The sequence below is a fragment of the Ascaphus truei genome, chromosome 1, assembly GCF_040206685.1.
Source record: "Ascaphus truei isolate aAscTru1 chromosome 1, aAscTru1.hap1, whole genome shotgun sequence".
NCBI lineage: Eukaryota > Metazoa > Chordata > Amphibia > Anura > Ascaphidae > Ascaphus > Ascaphus truei.
Window position 1 is genome coordinate 457,756,627 of NC_134483.1, and position 20,851 is coordinate 457,777,477.

At 42.8% G+C, this 20,851-nt stretch overlaps 1 protein-coding gene across 11 annotated transcripts in view; it reads right to left on the reverse strand.

Moving 5' to 3' along the window:
• The window catches only part of FAM13A (family with sequence similarity 13 member A), a 229,449-nt gene that overhangs the window by 59,159 nt on the left and 149,439 nt on the right, over positions 1-20,851 (reverse strand). For all 11 annotated transcript variants that reach the window (XM_075565797.1, XM_075565806.1, XM_075565762.1 and 8 more), the window contains one exon: positions 8,939-8,980. In XM_075565797.1, coding sequence (XP_075421912.1) covers positions 8,939-8,980 — 42 coding nt within the window. The remainder of the gene's footprint in view (positions 1-8,938; positions 8,981-20,851) is intronic.

Consider the following 20,851-nt stretch of genomic DNA (forward strand, 5'->3'; position numbering starts at 1 on the left):
TTCTTGGATACATTGGTCCAGCCAAGAAAAGATGGGGTTATAAAGCGTATGGTCTGCGTATTGAAGAACTCAATAAAGGCTTTTGCAACAGTAGTGAAACCAGCGTAGGTGCAGCTAGGCTGTACCTCTAGATTGCCTGATGTCGTCCACCAGACGTCACAGGTACGTGGAATGCGGGTGGCCATTATGATGCATCGTAGATGTTATTTTTCTGCTTGTTTCTAGAGCAGATTATGTCTATTGATCTCAGGGTGATGTGAACAGAATGGGAGAGGATGACTACTTCTTACATTCCCAGGGTCAGCTCCAAGGGATTGTATTGTTGTGGTGCTGGAAGGTCCATGGCCATAGAATTTCTGTCACCAACTATGTAACACTAGTGGTCTAATCTGCAAATCCAATGGGGGCAGCGCTCAGTGAGTAAAGACACTGACTGACACCGAGTATGAAGCAGGGGAACCTGGTTCAATTCCCGGTGTCGGCTCCTTGTGACCTTGGGCAAGTCACTTTATCTCCCTGTGCCTCAGGCACAAAAAAATAGATTGTAAGCTCCATGGGCCATGGACCTGTGCCGGCAAAATGTCTCTGTAAAGCGCTACGAAAAACTATTAGCGCTATACAAGAACATATTATTATTATTGTTAATATTAATTAATTATTTGGAAAGTACCTATAGATTTTGGACCAAGTAAACCCGATTGAAGCATAAATAATAGTTCAAGCCAACTTCATCAACCATGAAGATTGTTTTGAAATCTGTCTTGGAAAGGGCATTCAGATGGGTCTGAAGTTTCTTAATCTTGCTCTGGCATTACCATTTGTTATGTACGGCACACCTGTGAGCACATGACTTGTGTATGTGACAAGGGTTCATACAGAAACAAATGTCTGGGGTGGCGCTCTCAAACAAGTATTGACAGTGAACCATAAAATATTAATGTGAGCAATAATCATAAATTAAACCGTGTATACGCAGGGCGTGAAAAACTGGGAACCAAGGTGTGCTCTGGTACAGTATGCAACATCTAATCCCATATAAGAGGGGATGTGATGTGAACAATAAAAACAAACCAGAAGGGGAAAAAGGAGGGGGGAGGGAGGGAAAGGAAAAACTCTCGCTTCAGCTTAATGAAAAAATATTGAATACAACGAAATACAAAGGTGCAAAAGGGGAGTAGGGGGTAATGGTGAAAACTAGAAAAAGCACAACCTTCTACAAGCACTCAATGTGTTGAATGATATGATTGTATATTTAAGATACATTTTAATGATAAAATAAAATATATATATATGCGTATCAAAGTGAATAAATCACTATGGTGACCAAACACATACAAAAAGACAAACACTGTGTACATAAATGTAAAAAACGGAAACCCAAGGTGTAACTAAGTATTGAGTAAAAATACTCCTACTGATGAATAAAACCTGAATAGGTCACAGTTAATTATTACTAACTCTTGGGCACAGCACTAATAGTGAGAATTAAAAGAAACCTGTGTATAGTGAACAGGTAACAAACAGACTGAACGTTATGTATAATTGTAAAGCATATATTTGTTCCTCCAAAAATCTATGATTACCAAATGTGATCGCTATTCTATATAGGCACACAAATTGTGTATAACGCCTAGGGGCACGGATCAGAGTCCGTATCAATTTATAGCCCCTTATAACAACTTCAATAGCAAGATACTGCTTTTTTTAAAAAAAAATAAACATGTAGAACAACTATAATGAGCCCACAAAATGTGTTGAGGTAGCTCAGAGGCACGGATCGAATCCGTATCAAATTATAGCCTCATAGATCATATAGTCAGTAAAGAGCAGATCAATAGCTATCACACAATACAGTATATAAATGTAATCAGGAACAGAGGTATTGCAAGTAGATATGGTAACTGATACAAGTAGCTAAGAGCTGGTCAATCAGCAAACATACTAGCTAAATGTAGTGCCAAATGAAGCAGTCAGACAACACTCCTAATTCTACAGTGTATCTAAATAGACAGCCTAACATATTACTGCTAACACCCTCGTAAAGTGGTGTTAGACATATCTCTTTGCGCAATGCATAAATAGTATAGCATAAGTATTCAGAGATGAAGGCTCGTAGCAAGTTAAAAGCGTCAGACCTTCATCACGGCGACTTGTAAGTCCTACCAGCACTCCGGTGTGTTCAGCCCCTCACTGCTGCGTACCCATCTGCCTCCCACCTGACGTACGTTTCGCAGAAGAAAAAACGTGCCACCATATTGTGTACTTTCAGATGTAAATGATATGTGGCTACAATAAACTAAGGATCAGGGATGACGACCGAGAAATAGTAAATGTATAAAAAAATACAAATGTAATACTCTTATGAGAGATATAAATAAAAAGACCGCCTAATATAATCTATTATTAGGATAACACACAATGGTGGCACGTTTTTTCTTTTGACTTCCATATTCTGAGGTCTTCTCGTACACAACGGATCCACAAGAATTTCAGCTGTTCCCATATCGGAAAAAGAACTTTGAAGAACTTTTTCTTCTCTGCTATCCAAGCGCCAGAAAGGTCTGATTTTTCTAGTCAATCTAACTGGTTGTCAGACAGCCAGCAGGACATTTCAGGCAGCAATATTGGACCTCATTACACAGGACTGTTCACTTTGTATTATATTATTATTATTATTTTGTATTGTGGTCTGTCAATGCATGTACAGTATAGTGTTATTAGCGCTTTTTTCACTATTTTAGCACACATTTATAAAAACAAACCAACCCAATAATAAGTGTAAAAAAAATGAATCCTCCACTCAACCTTCAAAGACATTTTTTATTTTCCTCCAATTTTCCTAATATGCACTCGTTCCAGGGAGATGAGGGAGCGGGGGACATCAATCATGAAATGGAAAGAAAAATACACCATAGAGTAGTCTTGTGGAAACTTCGGTGGATTCTAGTTCGAATTAACCACCAACAGTTACACTCGCATTCTAGTGAGTGTTACGTAGCAAATCACAATCTGGGGCAAATGCAAATGGGTAGCACGGGGAATGTATGTATATATGTATGTATGTGTGTGTATGTGTGTATGTATGTATGTATATATGTATGTGTGTATGTGTGTATGTATATATATGTGTGTATGTGTGTATGTGTGTATGTATATATGTATATATATATGTATATATATACACATGAAGGTCAGTCAGCACACTGCAGTAGAAAAGGTTATAATAGCAGATGCTAGTCCCATAGAAAATAAGTATGATACGAACCAATCCAAAGACCAGTAAAGAGACAGCACACCGCACGGGGTTAATCCAAAAATCTATATTCACAACATGAAATACACGTAAGCCAACGTTTCGGTCCCACAGAGAGACCTTCCTCAGGGCCGTGCACGGCCCTGAGGAAGGTCTCTCTGTGGGACCGAAACGTTGGCTTACGTGTATTTCATGTTGTGAATATAGATTTTTGGATTAACCCCGTGCGGTGTGCTGTCTCTTTACTGGTCTTTGGATTGGTTCGTATCATATGTATATATATATGTATATATATATGTATATATATATATAGGTATATATATATATATATATATATATATACACATATACATATATATATGTATATATATATATATATATATATATATATATATATACACACACACACACACACACACACACACACACACACACACAGCTTTTTTAGGGGGGGAGGGGAAGGAAGGAGCTGGCATTTCATTACTCAGCGTTCTGTATGTTTCTGCTATTAAAGTTAAACTTATATTAAGTCATGGTAATAAAATGTATTCCAAGAAGTATACATATACAGTATACCCCGGTTTAAGGACACTCACTGTAAGTACACTCGCGAGTAAGGACATAGCGCCCAATAGGCAAACGGCAGCTCACGCATGCGCCTGTCAGCACGTCCTGAACATCAATACCGGCTCCCTACCTGTACCGAAGCTGTGCGCAAGCGGGGAGACTATAGAGCCTGTTACACATGCGTTATTTACATCAGTTATGCACGTATACTGTATGACGATTGCCGTACAGTGCATGCATCGATAAGTGGGAAAAAGGCAGTGCTTCACTGCAAGTGCATTTTCGCTTTACATACATGCTCAGGTCCCATTGCGTAAGTTAATGCGGGGTATGACTGTACTCCACTCTTCATTGCACTGCTTACATTGCTGCACCAGGGGACGGGAAAGGCTAAACGGTGGGCCGGGCGGCAGGAGCCCACCTAGGCGGCAATTGTAGAAGTTAGGCCCGACCTGCGTGTTAGCACCGCCTGGGTGGGCTGCCTCCACTGCACAGGTAGGGCACCGGGGGATGGCCCTATAGAAATGCAGGTACAGTGTCCAGGCGGGTGGCAGTGTGGGCCCCTAACTGCCTGGGCCCTGGAACAGCAGAACAGGCTGCAACTATGCTACTTCCGACACTTTGCTGCACTATAAAGCACAGTGAAAGCACTCAGTGGGAAAGTAGAAGGCTCTGCATTTTGCCGTGTAATCTCACTGCGGAAAGATTGCAAGAAAAAATTCCAGTGGAGAATGAGATGATGAGAACTTATTAGTGCTATCAAAAGTCAACTGGCTATTAAACTGTGGCAAAACAGCACCTTATTTATCAAAGCAACAAAACAAAAAAATGGTATCCTCTATGGTACTTATTCCTTGATAAATCTGATGCAGTATCTTGGAGAAGTTGATACATTGGGGCATGTATCAAGGCAATTCAAGGAGAGGGGGGTGACATTTGCACAACATGCAATTAAAGGCAAAATTACCATCAAAATCAATAGGGGTTTTCTTTAATAAATCTGTGGTTTTTTTGCATCTGAATTACTCTAGTTTCCTCAATACATTGCCCCCATAACCCCCCACCCTCACAAATCATGAGATTAAGGCTAAGGCCCCGCTCCCTCCGTCAGCGCTCCCGCACTGCAGACAGGCGGGGCGCTGACATACACAGACCGCGATATGCGGTCTGTAGGGAGCGGGAGGTGGGCGGGAGTGGGAGGCTTGAGCGGGAGGGGGGGCGTGGCTTGAGAGGAGGGACCCGCTACTCTCCCCCCCTCCCTCCCTCCACGGGCTCGGGCTGGAGCTGCTGATCACAAGCAACACACACACACGCAGGCACTCTCTCACACACACACACACACACACGCACGCAGGCACTCATACTCACACACACACACACACAGACAGAGGCAGGCACTCACGCACTCAGGCACACACATACACAAACACAGATAGGCACTCAGACACACACATACACACACACAGACAGGCACTCACGCTGCTTTCCCTCCACACTCCTCCCTACTCCCCGAAGCCTCCCCTCCTCCCGAAGCCTCCCCTCCTCATTGGCTCACAGCTACACCACGTGACGCGTCAACGCTAGGGATCACAATTCTCTTGTATCCCGTAGCGGCTGACACGTCACAGCGTGTAGTCAGCTGTGCAGCCAGGGGGGACCGGGACTGGCTCGGGAGGATTCCCCTGCTGGTGGGGAAAGCCCGTGCAGCCGCCCGCGCCGCCGGACGCAGCGGGTCCCAGGCCTTAGACATTAATGTGGGAAACAGAAGAAAGTACTAGTGGATGTACATATGGCACGTGTTTAAATGCATGTACCTAACCTATAGAAAATACTCCAATGGCTATAGCCAACTTTGTAACAACAGATTGATGTGGCTATCATTTAATACAGAGAATATCACTTCTTAAAGACACTTTTTGCCCCTAAAACAGTCACTCCCAAAATAGTACACTGTCTAACAGTCTTCCAGCAGCAACTCCTCAAATTACCTGAACCAGGGGGTCTCCAAGAGAGGGACCACTGTTTCCTAATCAGCTCCCTACCATTTACCAGCACTCATGGAAAATACATATGCCCTCTGGCTACATCATGTTTTATGGAGTGCAGGATATCACGGTTGCATAACTCCGGATCAGGTGTTCTCCTTCCGAAGACCCTCTGCAGCAGTTGCGGTCCATCGGCAACACCCATTACCTCCTATTTTCCGCTCATCCCAGACAATTGGATTTATCTAGCCCTTTATCTAATACAAGGAGATTGCCGCATTAAAAAAGGACCCCAGTAAACCAAAGCATATTATGAAGATAACATAAGGTATGCTATGTATTTGTGCCGCCAGTTGTCATTCCCAGAGAGGTTAATTATGACTGTTTCTACAGCTATGGATAAAAGTGTAGGAGAACATTATATACCGTAAGCAACACCTGTCACAAATGCATAACTAAAAGGTTGCTATGGTGCTACGTATTTCTCACTTCCCTTCATGATATATTCAGGATGTGCATGTTATATAAGAAAGTGACTACACCACATAGTCCTTCGTAATATGATTGGCAAAGAATGTACTTCACTTCCAGTGCACCTCTGACAACTACAGTGCAGAATGTACTTTCAACCTACAGCATGTGACAAGAAGATATTGCTGTTGACTCAATAACTAAAACAGCATTTGATGGCATTAATACTTGGCTATTAACAATATATTGCAGGCCTAGCCTACCTCTTTCTAACACAATTTAAATCTGGTAACTGTAACTACAGTAGGGCCACGCTTCTCGGCGATCCTCCAATACGGCGGATTGGGAAGGGGGCCGCCATGTCAGCACATACGCAGGATGGGGACGGCCGAGTTCGCGCATGCACAGAAGGGGGATAGCAGAGTCTGCGCATGCACAGAATGGGTAGGACAGTCGGAAAATCGCCGGTGGACATAGCAAATGCTATGTTCTGCTTTTCTGCGCTTTTCGGTGGCGCCTGGAATGGAACCCACCATATGAATGGGGCACTGCAGTATGTACTGTAACAATGCAACTGTTACATACGCCCATAATCATGTTATCTCTAACTGTCCATTTAATGTATAACTTCTGTTCATTTAATGTAACCATGTATTGTCACCGTAACAAAGCTCAATTCAGTCACTGCAGTTTGTTCCTGTGGCTTACATTGACATTTCGAGGCTGGCTTTAGAAAAGGTTCATCCTGCCTTTTACCTGTATGGATCTACATACAGGTTGAATCGAGACCGCAGCTTCATGAGTCACTACCCTGACACAAGAGAACTCTCTTCCCATGACTGCTAAAGGCTATGTCTATACATACTGTGCTATATGAATGCACACATAGCTGTCTCTTACACATACATATGTACAATGTAATTCTATCCCTCTATACCAATAGGGACCACATAGTATCTACACACATTAATAGTAATGCAACACCCTCATACATTATCACACCTACCCACACCATTGGTATACACTCCCACTCACACCTTTTGTAAAGCGCTGTATACACTGTGGGCACTTTATACATTTATATTTACACACATACACACACTCTTACATCACTAACAATCAGGAACCATTTAACACCTTAAGTCATAAATCGCCTACTGCACGGGGGGGGGGGGGAGGGTAGGCTTCTGTCACAGATACATTCCAAGATGCACTGTTTTTAAGTAAAACCCTTTCTTGCTTTATCCATTGTAAAATATACTGTGACAACTCTAATACAGAGTGCTTTTCCTGGTAATGTACAGGTTAATAAAGGCTTCAATCAGACTTAGAACTTTGCAACTAATATTGACAGATTTACTATAAATCATTCTTCCTGTTATTACACAGAATTTATATTAGCGTTATGGACCCCTGAATTGTGGTCTGCCGTGCAGTTGGCTCAGGGGCTTACAACAATTTTGGCCAAAAATGTCAAACTAAAAGACCATTTTACTTAATAGATACTTATACATATATATTTAGGCACTGTACCGTGTATGAGTTTCACTGCATGTGCTAAAACTGAGCTCTGTCTGTGTTTTATGTTCTGTCTCTGGTTTTAAATTTATCCATTGTAACATCGCCGGAAGAAGAGATCAGTGTATCTCGAAAGCTCGCACAAATAAAAGCATTTTGTTAGCCACAGAACGGTATCGACTATTATTTTTTTATTATTAAGCTCGGCTAACACGGTACAGAAACCTCTACATCCATCTATATATATTCATATATTCATAATGCCTACTTAATTTAGGAGATGTTCCTGTAACTTGGCGATAAACACAAGCGAAATGTAAATCAGAGACTCATTAATAGGTTAATAGCTCATTTAGCAACTTATGCAGGATTTGCCATAGAGATAAACCAGCTCCACTTTATATTAAGCTGTGTTAACCCCTTTGGTGCTGAAGGGTCTTTCCACACTAGACCCTCCTGCACTAGCCAACACGTGATCGCTCTACTGGGCACTCATACAACCGCTTGCTGTTTCCATTGATATAAACAGGGGAGGGTCGTCCCTGCAGTTTAGTTTGCAGATCTGAACGTCCCTTGGAAAATGTGCAAACCCCTACGATGTAGTGTACATCATAAGAGTGCTACCCTTCATGATTTGTGCTGCACGTCTATAGGGCACAGAAGCTGTTCAAAGAGTCCCTTCCAGAACTAAAGGAATCAATGATTCATTCACGGTTGTTTAATACGGTCATTTTCTGAAATAGAGTCCCAAGTGCCAAACCTTGAAAAGCAAAATAAAATACAATACATCATAAAATACACAATACATGTTGCTTTAGCTATGGATAGATTATACTTGGATGTAGAGAAATGACAGAAGTCCAAAGTTTCACAGATTACAGTTTTAAGCAAATAACTGTGTTCTGTTTTTAGGAGTCTCTGCAAAAAAACAAACAGTTTCAATTTTTTTTCTGAAACATAACTACTTCCGGATTTCACAGTGATCGGCATAAGAAGGGGAACAGGCAGAAACATTATTATGTAAAAGAAAAAATATAATATAAGTATTCGTAGTAATAAAGAATAGGCCATACCCCCATTAACGGTGAATTCAAGAACAACAACATTAAAAGGTAAATGTAATTAAAAATGATACTGCCCATACCTCATGTAGAAAGGTGACATGGGTCGTTCATCCTCTTGGGAGCTGAAAGAAAAAATAACCAATATCAAAATCTCTCTCTCGCTGGACTGAAAAATATAAAAAAGGTTTTCCAAAACAAAATCAGACCTCCCTCCAACATTACTGGTGGTGCATGGAGGCACTTCTAAGCAATTCCTGTGGAAGTCCCCTAACTATGCAGTTTATGAACATGCAACCTGACAAACAGCTGAACCTACACGAAGGCCAAGAAAAGTCCCAGGCTTCACATGCGGCTTCACAATCAGACACATCAGGGGAACTGCCGACCAGGAGATGGGTTATTTATCCCATAAACAAAGGTAGATCAATCATAAAAGAACACTTTGAAGAAAGGAATGCTTGGTGGGAATTTGAGTGAATTATAATCCAGATAATAATGAATAAATACTGGACATAGTTAAAAAAAAAAGAGAAAAAAAAGAAGAAGTTATTTTGCTAAAATAATAAGGCATAATAATACATATTTCTAATAAAACTCCTGCTAAGCATCTAACGGGGCAAAACTCCGAGCTCAGAACGCCACCTGGTGGTAGTTGACAGAACCTTACTTCAGAGAGCTGAGCAACCCAATTCTGGGTTAACTAAACGCACAATCTCTCTAGGGCCTCGTCCAGGGTGGTGCTGAGCGGGCGCTCATGCTGGACACGTTGCTACAATGCACGTGGCCAGCGTAAGCGGGTGCTCCTGCTCAGCGCTCAGCCGCTTGCCGAGCAAGCAAATGTAATTTTGCTGCTCGCAAGCGTGTCACGTGAGCGGTTTGCCCAATGAGGGCGAACCAGCTCCGTGACGTCGTGGCCACGCCCCCAGACACACGCGCACCTAGCCGGCCAGGAACAGCCCGGCCGAGCAGGGCGCAGCGCTGGAGTGCCAGCGCACCTGTTCCCACCCTGGACGAGGCCTAAGCCTGAGGCCTCGGTGTCAGCGCTGCACGCGCGTCTGCCAGGCTGGCCCATTGAGGGGCGGTGCTTGTCCCTGCAGCGCACGCTGCAGCAGGCACGGGGGATCTAGCCTTAAAGCAGCCATTTTTTTTAACGTTATATTTTTCCCCCTTTAATATTTGCGTCAATAGAATACACACAATTATAAGTTATTAGCTAACTTGCCCATCGGCGAAGACTCGGCTTGGGGGTTGACTAAATAACTGCAGAAGAGGATTGAATCTGTGACTTTGTAAATGGTTGCCACAGAAACAAAAAGGGCTTGTTACATTATAATACATTAAAACATGTCAGAGTTGTTTTAAAAATAAATAAATGCTACAAGTATTTTCTCATAGTACAGAACTATTTAAAAAAATGGTGTACTGTTTTAAGCCCCAAATGAACCAAAGTCTGAGTTACTTGCAATTTTGTAAGGCAGGCATCAACACCCTACCAAATGTGAGATTACCAAAGAGCTAAAGAAATCCCAATCTGTTGCACATTTCTGCTGATCTAGTTACAAAATTTCGTGAAAACACTAATGCAGTACAAAGTCTTATTTATACAAGAAAATGTTTATATCATCCCAAATTCTACCCCTGCAGGTCACTGCCATTGGTTAAGGGGTGCCATCATACCCCGTACCGAGACACACACACACACACACGTTTCTACAAGTAAACTAATGGTACATTGATCTCAGGGAGATTCATCCCCGAATAGTAATGCTCGTTTAGTGAAGTAAAACGCAAAACATGAAAGAAAATCATCTGACTTCACTTCCAAATTTATGATCTGCGGATGGGCTGTTGTAGTCCCTCAATTCCTCGCCATAAAACCTGTTGCAGATATCTGCCATTTCTCTTTCAAGCTCCTGAGTAAACTCTCAAGTCTCTGCTGCTGGAGGTGCCCGCAAGGACCTGCGCAGGGGTTAAATGACAGCTGCCCGTGCAGTGGGAATGTGCCAGGGAAATGACATTGCAGCTGTTCTACATGCCAAGGACACAGGCTGACCAAGGCCGGGCTCTGGAGCCTAACTGTACTACTGAAAAAGCAGGGAGGCCAGTCTCCAACAGCGAGAGCAGAGAAATAAAGAAATGCCATGTTATCTTGCAAATAGAAAGGGTACGTCTCGGAAATGTCACCTTAGCATCCACGTCACCTTAGAGTCAAACACAATTAAAATGTATATTATATTCTGTATATAGATCAATGTTATGGAGGCGTGGAAAGAAATGTTAGCCCTGTAGGCACTGAAGTGGTTAAACATGCCTCAATGTATATACAGTACATACCACCAGTCATGTCCGCGAGCTGCACCTGAATGAGCACTGGCAGAGCTTTAACCCAGCATACTATCCTTTAATTCAGCCCCCTTTAACTAAAAGGAGAGAGAGGGGCACCTGCCATGTGATTGGGAATTTATTCAACCAGTTGGGCTATGGGCAATGCCATAAAGTTATTTATCGCTATTGTATCCTGTACATCACGGCATTGTACACGGTGCAGGATTGCTGCTTCCCCCGCTCCCTGCCTTTCTTCTGCATTGCAGTAACCGTGCTGGGCTTGTTTATCAGGATCACAGAGTGGTACAGCCTCAACACCACTTATTTGCACGCACATGTTTTAACTGAGGCACATGTCAGCTTATGTCTTTACAATGAAATACAGAAGAATAATGCTTTGTAGCTTCAGCACATCTGTTGCCTTTATTTGCTGCACTGTGGTTTTTAATCTCAGATTTTGTACCTTGCACTCATTTTGTGTGTGATTTATTTGATGATGCAATGCATTGGGTTTTTTTCTGACCTTTCCTAAAAATGTCATACGATACTAAAATCAGGCAGCAAAAACCACAAACATTTTTTTTATTTATATAGTTATAGATAGATACAAATGTAACAAAAAAAAGCATATAAAGGCTTATTTAAAGGTGACATTAACAAAGTATGAATGTTTATGTGTTTACCAATTCTGGACATATTAAATGGATATAAAATAAAAATACACACACACACACACACACACACACACACACACACACACACACACACACACACACACACACACACACACACACACACACACACACACACACACACACACACACACACACACACACACACACACACACACTAAGTTGAATCCCTCAGTAGAGTGGTAGGTTGTGCATGGTAAAAGGTGGGTAGTAATAGTCATGAAAGATCACAAAAGTGATCAAAATACCAGCACAGCACAAGGGGTAAGTGAGAAAAAGGTTTATTCAGTGCATCATGCAGACATATCCCCAGGATTAGACATATGTCTGTATGATGGACTGAATAAAACTTTTTTTTTTTACTTATCCCTTGTGCCGTCCTGGTATTTTGATCACTTCTGTGATCCTCCATGACATACATACATACATACTCAAAAACAAATAGTCGATACCGTTCTGTGGCTAACTAAATGCTTTTATTTGTGCGAGCTTTCGAGATACAATGATCTCTTCTTCTGGCGGTGTTACAGTGAATAAAGCAAGCTGGGATGTTATCTGTGACTGAAACCTATCCCTCCCCTTGTGCGGTATACAATTTATGACTTTAGGTGTTAAATGGTCCCTGAATATGTGCATGTGGGTGTGTATACATTTATAACGCGCCCACCATGTATAAAGCGCTTTATAAAAGGTGTGTGTGGAGGGGGAGTGTATACCAATTGGTATACACTCCCCCTCCACGCACACCCTTTGTAAAGTCCTGTATACACTGTGGGCGCGTTCTAAATGTATATTTACACACACATTCAGGGACCATTTAACACCTAAAGTCATAAATCGTATACCGCACAGGGGGGAGGGATAGGTTTCAGTTACAGATAACATTCCAGCCTGTTTTTAAGTAAAACCTTTCTTGCTTTATTCACTGTAACACCGCCGGAAGAAGAGATCGGTGTATCTCGAAAGCTCCCATAAATAAAAGCATTTAGTTAGCCACAGAACGGTATATTTCTGAGTATTCGTTTTTGATTATTAAGGCTAACATGGTACAGATACCTCTACATACATACACACATACATTACACACATACACATACCTACACCTGTTTGCTTGCTTCCCATCACATCAGTACATGTCACTGGGAGCACACTTAAGTAAATGCCCATCCTTCAACACTCTGAAAGAGGGTCAATCTGCCTGGTATTGTTCTCGCTTACTGCCGGAGGCAAAAGTACACCGTGTTCAGCCTCCGCCCAGGCCAATCATCGCCAACAATCTCCTTCCCAGCCAGGATACCGATGTTACTGGGTCAGCTCCCCGATTCTGATCCTGTAATGGGACATCTCCCAGTTTTGGGGATTATGTAAAGGGAGCAAGTGCTGCATTTATAAACAACAACAACAACAACAACACTTCTTTGCATGTTTCCATCAGGTTTGTTTAAACCAAGAGACAAAAAAAGTCCCACATAGGACTTCTTATAGCAGAGGTATTTTTACAACGTTAAAAAGGAAATGCTTGATTACTTTAACTTTCTATTAGCATAATATTTGAAACCACGGATGAACATTTTCCTTAGTTTGTAGTTACAACCAGACTGCTGAAGGGGAGATGATTTACAATCTTCTTTGCCCCGTCTCAACGATAAGGTAATCAGAGGTGCGCACTCCCTCTTCATCGCCGGGGTTGCCACCTTCTACTGAAGGCCAACCCATAAATAAATAAATAAATGTCTCGCTTACCTTCAGCGGCGTGGTGCGGCGGCCTCTCCCGGCGTCCTCCTGCATCTCCCCCTCCAACTCCTATGAACACGTGACGTCATGACGTTACGTAGCGTCCCGTTGTCATGGCAGCGCGGCGTCATTCGATGCCGCGCAGCCATATTCACTGGAGTTGCAGGGGGGGGGGGAGGGAGATGCAGGAGAACCCGCCGCCGAACCACGCCGCCACCTGGAGATTAACAGGTTAAACCCGTAGTCCGGAGGCAATTGCCCCAAACCCGTAGTCTGCGGGTCAAACCCGGAGTGGTGGCAACCCTGTCCACCGCTGAGGGTGCCAACTGGAAAAATGGATCAATGATAAGCAGAAGAGATAAGGGCAGCAGAACAAACTCCAAGCACTCGGGTCACAACGCTGACAAACACAGGATAAACTATCAAGAACATGAAGCTTTGGCAACAGCAATGAGTGAAAACTAAGCGAAGACCATCACCCCCAGGAGACCTCATAAAACGCTCAATGCCTGAGCCCCAGGTTCAATGTGTGGGTGTGTATACTGATTGTATTTTGGTATATGCGTCTCTGTATTTGGCCACGACACTGTACTTGTGTGATCGTGATTGTGTGTTTCAGAGAGTGTTTGCATTTGAGCATGACAATATTTGAGTGAATGTGGGTGTGTGTAGCAGGTGCATTTTGCACTGAATGTGCTAACACAACTAAGACCACCTAAGTGAACTAATGGCAGGGATATGTTTAATGGGCTACATCTGGGTGATTAAGGACGTTCGTATCATTTTAAAATCATTTTTAAATAGTTATGATGGGTAAAAAATAAAAAAAAGTGCGACAAAAAACCTTCACCGTATAGCATACAGCAAATGAAAGTATCACTTGTGAGCACAGCTTTGGAAAGTCTGAAACCTTGTTTTTCACCATTATCACCTACCACACAGTGCTGTCAGTGCAGCAAAGTATTCTGAGAAATTACCACACTGTCCCATTTTGCTTCAAATCCATTTTGACATTTGTCCCCATAAGCGTATGCCTGCCGTATTACACAGCTTTTCAGCACATCCTGGGTTAAAGAAGTGCATGGCCAGTAACCCTACACACAGACAGCTGTTTCGCCCTTTTGGGTCTCCTCAGTGTGAGGCTGGTTATACTGGCTTTGCAATGTGAAGCTGGGATAGGTATCCAGCACACATTAAATACAGTAAGTTACGGTGGGTAAAAAAATGACAAAAACCCTCCACCGTACAGCAAATAAAAATATCACGTGTCTCTGACAGGTCTGCAACCCTCCTATTCCCCATTATCTCTTAGCATACATGCTATATAATCATGTTTGAAAGCCATCTGTGAACACTGTCAACTGAGACATGGGAGCGGTTTTAGTTACATTATTGTCTGACTTCCTTCATATGATGTCTCCTCCTTCCCTTCTAGTTGGTCTGTTGACAGATAGAGGGGATGTATAGCTTAGATTACATTAAAATAGGTGTGGAAGCAACAAGACGACTTACAAGACTGACAAGACTATTTTCCCACCAAACCCCACCCAGCTCTAAATGAAAGTAACACTTAACAAATACATTCAAATATTGCTACCTGTCCAACGCCCAAGATTTCATCCACTAAAAATCGATCCTTTCATTCTAAAGCTCCCGTGGAGCCATATTTCATATTGAGAGGGGGGCAAATATGAGTGGGATTCAATACTTGGCACCCACAAGAACCTGGCTCCACCACTGGTGTTGGATTTTGAAGACAGAGGTTTCCTCTCAACCTCTACCGTCGTGCCATCACTATGGGAATTATAGTTTGTGTACTTCTTAGCAACATACAGGCACCACTACTCATTGTTTAGCCTAGTGAGCTGCACCAGACTGGTGTGTGTGTGCGCGTCTTGAAAATTGCAAAGCCAGTACAACCAACCCCACACTGATCAGGGGCCCATTAATGTTGTAACATGTCTGAGTGCTTTCTCTGGCTTTGCATCTGATTCCCATGCTGTGCTTAAAAACTGTGTTAACAGCGAGAATTAGCTTGTTGAATTAGTTCCATGTAAAAATGGATTTCAGGCAAAAGGTGACACGGTGTGCTCATTTGCATGTCATTTCCCAGAATCCCTTGCTGCAGTGGAAGCACCGTACGCTAGGTCAGCGGTGCGCAAAGTGGGGGGCGCGACCCCCCGGGGGGCGGGAGATTGTGCTGGGGGGGCGCAGGCAGTTGCAGAGGCCCCGCGCTCTTCCCCCAGGCATTTAAAATAAATGCGGGGGGATCGCGTGAGGACCCTGCAACTGTTTACTTACCGGGATTCAGCCGGCTGTGGTGCGTCGCCATGGCAACGCCATGTAAAGTGACGTCATCCGCGTCAAATGACGTCGCTGGTCACGTGACATGACCCCGCAGCGTCAGCTGACGCGGATGAAGGTAGGTGGGGGAGGGGCAAGAGCTGGGTGGAGAGAGACAAGGGGGCGCAGCACTAAAAGTTTGCGCTCCCCTGTGCTATGTGATAATGCTGAAAGGCAGGGTTGCAGACCTGTCTACGACATGTGAATGTGCTCACAAGTGATCTTTTTATTTGATATAGATAGATCTATAGCTATATCTATCACACTCACAAACCGTATCGCCTTAATAGGCCGGGGGCGTGCACGGTAGAAAAATATGTTAGAGCAGTCGGTTGGATCACGGAAAGTGATCAAGTTACCAGCGCAGGACAAAGTCATAATTAATAACGTATTTATTGTTCCATTGGACACTAGATAACACAACAATTTGGACCCAAGGGTGACCAAACCCTTCCGAAACGGCGGGTTATCTAGTGTCGGATGGAACAATACATTCCTTAATAATTATAACAGGGATTCCCAACTCCAGTCCGCATAACGGCCCCCCCTCACCCCCCAACAGGTCAAGTTTTAAGGATATCCATGCAGCAGCACAGGTGGCTCAACCTTTGACTGAACCACCTGTGCTGAAGCGGGGATATCCTTAAAACCTGACCTGTTGGGGAGGGGGGGTTATGAGGACTGGAGTTGGGATTCCCTGACTTATGACTGTATCCTGTGCTGGTAACTTGTCCACTCTCCGTGATCCAGTTAATTGCTATATACTGTATACAGTAATTAGATATTTTACATACTGCTTTCATTTGGGCCCAATTAAGTGATTGAGGCGCATATTTACTAAGCGGTGCTATTGTGCAATACAGCCTGGTGCCAGAAGATACTTGAATCAGCTGTAAAGTGTCTTCCGGGGCCATAAGTTGTCCTATGGAATAGTCTTGCTTATAAATCCCTACGCTCACACACATTTTTAACTCCTCCCTCTGCTCTGGAACCTTTCCATCCTCCTTCAAACATGCAACAGTCATACCATTACTCAAAAACAGCAAGCTTGACCCTACCTGTCTTTCTAACTTAACTATCGACCTGTCTCCCTCCTGCCTTTTGCCTCCAAACTCCTTGAACGTCTTGTATTCTCTCGCTTGCTCCATTTTCTCAACACCTATTCTCTCCTAGACCCTCTACAATCTGGCTTCCGCACTGCTCACTCCACGGAAACAGCCCTCACTAAAATAACTGACGACCTCCATGCTGCCAAAGACAGAGGTCATTACACTCTGCTCATATTACTCGACCTCTCTGCAGCATTTGACACCGTGGACCACCCTCTTCTCCTTCACATTCTCCATACTCTTGGTATTCGGAACAAAGCTCTATCCTGGATCTCATCCTACCTCTCCCATCGTACTTTCAGTGTCTCTTCTGCCAACACCTCCTCCTCCTCTATTGATCTCTCTGTGGGGGTACCCCAGGGCTCTGTCCTGGGACGTCTTCTCTTTTCTCTGGCTCTGTCCTGGGACGTCTTCTCTTTTCTCTGTATACACTCTCTCTAGGTGACCTAATAACATCTTTTGGGTTTAATTATCACCTCTATGCTGACGACACACAAATATACTTTTCAACACCCGACCTTACACCTGTTGTACAAACCAAAGTTTCTGAATGTCTCTCTGCTATATCATCCTGGATGGCCCTCCGCCACCTTAAACTCAACATGGCTAAAACAGAGCTCCTCATACTTCCTCCCAAACCTGGCCCTACTACCTCCTTCCACATTACTGTTGGAACTACGATCATTCACCCAGTAGCCCAAGCACGCTGCCTAGGGGTTACACTCGACACCTCTCTCACATTCAAAACATTTCTAAAACCTGTCGCTTTTTCCTCCGCAATATAACTAAGATACGCCCTTTCCTCTGGTGCTCGACTGCTAAAACTCTGACTCAGGCCCTCATTCTCTCCCATCTTGATTACTGTAACCTCCTGCTGTCCGGCCTTCCTGCCTCTCACCTGTCTCCCCTACAATCTATCCTAAACGCTGCTGCCAGAATCACTCTACTCTTTCCTAGATCTGTCTCAGCATCTCCCCTCCTGAAATCCCTCTCCTGGCTTCCGATCAAATCCCGCATCTCACACTCCATTCTTCTCCTCACTTTTAAAGCTTTACACTCTTCTGCCCCCCCTTACATCTCAGCCCTAATTTCTCAATATGCACCATCCAGACTCTTGCGTTCTTCTCAAGGATGTCTTCTTTCTACCCCCTTTGTATCTAAAGCCCTCTCCCGCCTTAAACCTTTTTCACTGACTGCCCCACACCTCTGGAATGCCCTTCCCCTCAGTACCCGACTAGCACCCTCTCTATCCACCTTTAAGACCCAACTTAAGACACACTTGCTTAAAGAAGCATATGAATAGCACTGTGGATATTCTGAACACATGATACATAAAGCTTGGCCCCCTGCAGACGCACTTACCAGAACTCCCTCCTACTGTCTCTGTACGTTCTCCCTACCTACCAATTAGACTGTAAGCTCCTCGGGGCAGGGACTCCTCTTCCTTAATGTTACTTTTATGTCTAAAGCACTTATTCCCATGATCTGTTATTTATATTATCTGTTATTTATTTGATTACCACGTGTATTACTGCTGTGAAGCGCTATGTACATTAATGGCGCTATATAAATAAAGACATACAATACAATAAATATGAACCTATATCCAAATCCGGCAGTAATGCAGCATTCATTTCAAAAGTGCAGTGATTTGGTATGAGCTTTGGCAGATCTTCAAACATGTACAATGCAAGACGTATTTAAGAGGTTAACATTTCTCTGCAATTGCTGGACAGGGACGATTTGCAACAAGGATATAGCCAAGGAAATGTAAAAATCAACCATTTAGGTGCGACTGCGGCTATAAGCTGTAGGAAGGGAACTGAAAAGGAAAACAAGGACAAGCCTGGTTACTGATAAAATCTGTTAGACTGCCCCTGGAACGGTTCTTTTAGGAAGCATCAGAAATGTCTGCATGTCTGAACAGTCCAATATTAGATTCATTTGGGTGTTTCTGCGGTGTAGAGAAACATGAGAGAGTAGACATCAGTGCTGTTACATAATGCAGTTATGTAAACATGCAATCTTATATCCGTGTCAGCAAAACTGTTAAATGCTTATTTCCCACTCTACGATATGGGTTCAAGAATGCAGCAACCACAAAATCCACATTCCCAGCCCACAAACACAAGCAACTGCAGAAGTACAGGGCTGACTGACTGCAGCAGCTGCTACTGAAAACAAAACCAGTAGTGAAAATCGAAAAGATAAGCCACAACCAGAGAGATTTCAAACCAGGAAAAGCACAAATAATTGAATTAGCGGCCTCCTTCCACTGCGATAAATGAGCGTGTTGCTATACAGAATTCAAGAGATTTCTCTTAGAACCCATATGTCAGATTAACATGGCAGTATCAAGTATTGGCATTAATAATCTAATAAAGACGTTCATGGGACTACTAATGCTAAAACCAGAGGGGCAGAAACGCACTGCAATATCCCTTGTCCAAACCATTACTTCTCCCTACAGTGTGCAGCAAATAAAAATATCACTTGTGAGCACATTCACATGCAACCCTGGTTTCCCCCGTTATTTCTTAGCATGCAATGCTTCCACTGCAGCCAGGGATTCTGGGAAATGACATGCAAATGAGCACTCAAATTTTGCTTCGTGTCAATTTTAAACCTACAGGAAATAGCCAACATTTGTAACTTTGACATTTCTTAGATGGCATTATATAAAAATAGAAAAGGTTCGTAATGCATGCTAAAATGTTTTTTTTATTATTATTATTATTATTATTATTATTATTATTAAAGATCTCTTCTTGCATTTTCGTTTTTTTTTTTTTTTAATCTGATACTTCATTCAGGAGATGTGGGAGGTTGGAATAAAGCGCAGAAAAAAAACAAAAAAACCCACACATGCTCAGGGAGTTAAATTCATATAGGCTTCAGGAGCGGGGGTGGAATTGCTGTTTTACATCAAGTACTGATGCGATATTTTACCTGACATGTGCGTGTGCGTATAGCATATATAAAATCACTACATACTGTACTGTATTCTCATTTTGCCAAATCACAGCACAGTTATCATACGTTAGCCCATTTCTTATCCTCACACCAAGCTTCCCCATCATTATGCAGCGCTGCAGCGCATTCCCTGTTCTCTGCGTATAACATGGAGTAGAAGAGGAAGCTGTAAGAGGATTTAAGAGAGCGGTTCTAACACTTTCCAGGCGCGTAGACCGAGCTTAATAATCATTTGGAAAACCACCACACACCTGTAGCGCTATTAAAAAGAAATAAATGGGTTGATTATTACATACGTGTGACATATTTAACACATTATGGGCGTGCATCTAAAAAGCAACCCTCAGATCTCATATGCTGGCAGTACCAGAAATGCCACGGACATCAGATGAGGTCTGAATTTCTAAAAGATTTTCTGGACCACCAATAAAGTCGTCAGCCACCACTTTCAGACCATTGTTATAGGACCCACTGGAACCAACAAATTCATTTTTTCCCACCGAAAAAGATTGACACTTCATTTCATGCACATAACAAATCAGGTTTCATAGGCTTGCCCTAGTTGGCAATTTAAAAATGTGCCATGCCAAACCCTTCCCTCAGCTCTTATGGATTTCTATTTGCATAGGTTATATAAACAAGGTGGTTTGCATAACCAGTTCCATTTTTCCTTGTTAAACTGACACAAAGTAATTGGGAACATGGATTTTTTTTGGGAGCAAAAAAAAAAAACCCCCAAAAAAAAAAAAAAATATATATATATATATATATATATATATATATATATATAAATAAAAGTATACATTACCGCATAGCA